Source organism: Apis dorsata, unplaced genomic scaffold, assembly GCF_000469605.1.
Source record: "Apis dorsata unplaced genomic scaffold, Apis dorsata 1.3 scaffold_573, whole genome shotgun sequence".
Taxonomy (NCBI): Eukaryota; Metazoa; Arthropoda; class Insecta; order Hymenoptera; family Apidae; genus Apis; species Apis dorsata.
The window spans coordinates 48,023-52,233 of record NW_006263783.1 but is presented as its reverse complement, the minus strand read 5'-3'; the positions used below and the strand labels follow the sequence as shown (position 1 = coordinate 52,233).

Genomic DNA, 4,211 nt, shown 5'->3' with positions numbered 1-4,211 from the left:
GACAATTTATAATGATAATTTCTTTGATATTAATAATAAATTCATTAATATATATTTGTAAATGTATTCTGCGATACATAAATTAGTAAATTATAATAAAAATAATAGATAGAAATATCTAATATCCGAATAATCTTTTACGAAATTTATGCTATTAAATAGCAATTATTAGACGCCATATTGTCGATATAAGAATTCGTTAACGGTTTTAAAATTGATGCGTCACGGTGTCATGGCGTCGATTGAAATTCATATCGTGTATATGTTTAAATTCAATTTTCAAATTCAATTTAGATTTGAAAATTAAATTATATACTGTATTTAATATTAAAAACGGTTCATAAAAATAATTAAAGTTATGATTTTTTTCAAGTTTCATACGAAAGCTGCTAATAATGAAGAAAGCGATAAATACTTCTATCTTCGAAATTCAGTGACATGGAGGACTGCATCATCTTGATAACTTTTATACCAGAATAAAGAAATAGGTGGCAGTTTCGAGTACAACGGTATGGGTGAGTGATACATATGCATGCTTATAATTTTTTGCATGAATTTAAATCGAATTGATGTTCAATAAAATTTAAATTAAATTAAATTTGATTAATTAATGCATGATATGAATATACATACGTAATATGAATATATTTTTGAAAATTATATAATTATAAATCTCAGTTAACATTGATTATTAGCCAAATATTTTAAGTTGTAAAATAAATTTCTTGAATCTATAAATATCGATAAATTTTATATTATTTTCTATTTTAAATGATTTTAAATATGTTTTATTAATAAATTCTAATAATTGCAAATATATATATAATATGAAATGAGGTCACATAACGGTTAAAAAACAGATATTGCAAAGTTCATTGGCCAAATCGTTTCTGAGAATTAAGGCTTCTTTTGTCCGATCCTTGGGCAAACAATTAATTCAGGTATTTCGCGAAGACCCTATATTTGGCCTAGATACAGGGAAAAGTAAATCTACCACACGATCTAACAGATGTTGTCTAGAATTCCGTGTTTTTATCTTTTTATGTTTTGTTTTGTTTGACGATAGCATGTCTCATCTTCAGCATTTTTATATTTATTTATATATTTATTTCTTTTATTTTATCTTCTCAATACTCTGTCACTTTGCGTGGAAATATAATTACTTTGTAAATTTTTGCTTTGATCATATAGTTTTCCTTTTTCTTTATTGAAATTTAAATTCTTTTATTTGATCCTATTCTTCTATTTTCTATTCAAGAAAATTGTTACAAGAACTAGAAATTCATATAAAGTTTTTTAATAAATTAAAAAAGATATTTTTAAAAATTAAAGCAATATAGTTAATAATTATTAGAATATATGAAATAAAGTTTTTTTCATTAGTATATCCATATTTTTAGTTAATATAGTTTCTAGAAATGTACAAGTAATACTACAAGTTTCAAGTTTGATTAATGAACATAAAATTTAGGTATCACTAAGAGACTATGTTTGCTTTGACAACGTTTGAGGTTAGTCTTCAGTAATGTTTGCCAATTTGCAAACTACCATGACGAGAACTGTTTGTGGTTGATCAAAATTATGTATCGAAATATATCTTCATTTCAGTTACATGTAGTTAATGAACTGTACAAACCAAATCATTTATTATGTAATAATTGTATTATTCACAATTACATTAATTTTATAATTTTATATAAATTAAAAATATATTTTACTATAGATCTCTCATCTTGAAATACTTGCAGGGAATTTTTTAATATTTTTCTAATTATGAGATCTATACGAAAAATTATATCTAATATCTAAAGTATTTTACATAATTTACATATTATTTGAACAAATTTAGAGTTAATAATTTATGTCGACATAAAATTTAACTCATGATGCCATACACGATTATTAATATAAAAATATATTAATGAATATCATTTTTTCGGCTTATAAACATTCCATTTTGCCAATATATCATCGAGTTCCGTACACTTTTCTCGCTCTGGTACATTGTTGCGTAGCGGATGATCAGCTGGATGAATCTTATGGATCAATGCATTATCGCTCGATATGCTATTTACCTTAATGGAAAGTGAAATTAATTTATTAAAAAAAATAACAATATCATCTGTTGTTTAATTGATAGAAATTCAATTTATACAAAAGATAGAAATAATTTTTTTTCTCAGTTAGGATATATATTTATAATTCAAAGTAATTAAAAAATAGAAAAGGAATTATTAAATAAAAATAATAAATTTTAATTTACCTCTTTCTCTTGTTCCATCTTTTCTGTAGTTAATGTATCATTAGAGGAAGTTGAAGTTTTGGAGGAATTTCTTATTATTTGTTTAAATTTATTTAATCTATACGTTTCTTGAGAATTATTGTTATAATTTGTCAATTGCGTGTACGATTGATGCTTCATTTCTTTTGGATAATTTTGAATGGCATATAATGTACCTAAAACCGTGAAAATATATAAATCAAATAATTAAATTTTCCAATTCCGATTAAATTTGGAATAAAAACGAGAAAAAAATATTAGCGCATTTCTAACGTATTGTATCTGTGGTTAATCGTACAGCCATTCTTTTTTGCACAAAAATTTAAACATTGAAAATATTTCTTGTCAATCGTTACGTTCTCATTTACTGAATAGATATAAAACGTATACTTTTTGTTTTCGTCGTAAATATTTTGTTTATGATAGAACTACATCTCAGTATTCTACGTTTTATACGCTACATTCAAATTTTTTTCAATATAATCCACCTATGCTATTTCAACGAAATATCGAATCGAATAGAATCAACATTTTGAATATTTAAATTCGAAATTAGAGGAATGAAAATATCAAATCTGTTTCGTTATTGCAACGTTATCTCTCTTAATAAATTTGAAACGGACAATTGACCCCGTCATAGTGTAATTTCGACGAGTATTTATTTAAAATTTTCTCGAGTATTCGTTTAAATATTATCCTAAGTCGCGGAGAAAGTGCAAAGAATTTTAATACTTTACGCGATGCGCAGACGGTGGTATCCGGTGCTTCCGTGAAGTACATTGTTCTTTTTGCCGCCGTGGCATTTACTATCGTGTTACCTATGCCACGGTTGCGTGACGTTAACATTTATTTATCTGGCCGGGTTGACGCCGGGTTAACTAATATCGGATACCAGATATCAGACGAATAAACAGAGATCTGTGGTCGATGGTAACCGAAGACATTTTACGACACCACAGTCCCCGGCTTCCTGTTCCAAGGTTGCTCGCCTAAGCGCACGACATTGTTCGTAATGATCTATTTTCCGTCGCCGATCGATCGGAATCTATTTCATACGCGGAAGAACGTATCTCCGCCATCGGGGCAACCGTTATAGATAGGCGTGCTCGATTTATTCCCATTTTTACTAGAGAAGTTTTCACTAGAATTTCGAGTTTTTTGCGCCCATCGATATCTCCTCCTCGTGTAAAACGGCCATTCGACCAAAGACGCGACACACTTCACCACTTTATTTTATAACGTAATTTCCGTAGACGTGATACTTATATTTACACAAGTTTACGATTCTTCGCGTCTCGTTGTCTCATCGAAGTACAACCGGAGTTTATTAAACTTGGTAGAATTAGATCGATATCATTACGAGGCCTCGAGGCCTCTAATTGATACGATACCTGTTTTATGGAGCTCATAGAACGAGACGTAATTACAGGATGGGAAGGAATCGCGGATCTGTGATGCGAAAGATTATATCTTTACGATATCTATGGTGGTTTATGGCGTTGGACAAACATTGTTGATCGTTATACGATCGTGAGATGTAGAGTTAATTAAACGCGGCGAGTAAGAAAAGTAGATATATAAAAAGTAGATCGAGGCAAATATCTATAGATTTTCCTTTCTTTCTTTTTTTTTTTTTTTTTTTTTTTTTTTTTTTTTCTTTTTTATTTTGAACAGATCGCACTATTTGCGGTTTCCACAATAAAATGCATTACGATGGTGAAGTTATTGCGTGTCTTGCGGTCGGATGTAAAGCAGAGAAAGCAGAAGAAACACAAATCAAAGCGTAAATCTATCCCGTATATTATACGATCTCGACACGTGTGTGTTTTCTGCGATATTAGAAAACAGATATACGACGGATACCTATAAGAAAGAGCCCTATAAAAATTAAAAACTTTTCTCTTTCTTCTTATTTCTTTTATCCTCTACC

The 4,211-nt window shown here is 28.7% G+C and overlaps 1 protein-coding gene across 1 annotated transcript; it reads right to left on the bottom strand.

The window, feature by feature from the left end:
• Nucleotides 1-1,733: 1,733 nt before the first annotated feature.
• On the bottom strand, nt 1,734-3,835 carry LOC102675742. The gene is made up of 3 exons (XM_006620971.2): nt 3,019-3,835; nt 2,264-2,457; nt 1,734-2,075 (listed from the first exon to the last, which is right to left on the bottom strand). The coding sequence occupies exons 1-3, from the start codon at nt 3,125-3,127 to the stop codon at nt 1,929-1,931; spliced, it is 450 nt and encodes a 149-aa protein (XP_006621034.1). The 5' UTR covers nt 3,128-3,835; the 3' UTR covers nt 1,734-1,928.
• Nucleotides 3,836-4,211: the final 376 nt, after the last annotated feature.

Bases quoted from the DNA above. Each gene is read 5' to 3' on its own strand.
- LOC102675742 (XM_006620971.2), bottom strand. From the start codon at position 3,127: ATGTTAACGTCACGCAACCGTGGCATAGGTAACACGATAGTAAATGCC. The intron at 2,458-3,018 runs GTAAAGTATTAA...TCACGGTTTTAG, and splicing joins TACCACCGTCTGCGCATCGC to GTACATTATATGCCATTCAA. The intron at 2,076-2,263 runs GTAAATTAAAAT...CTTTCCATTAAG, and splicing joins AGATGGAACAAGAGAAAGAG to GTAAATAGCATATCGAGCGA.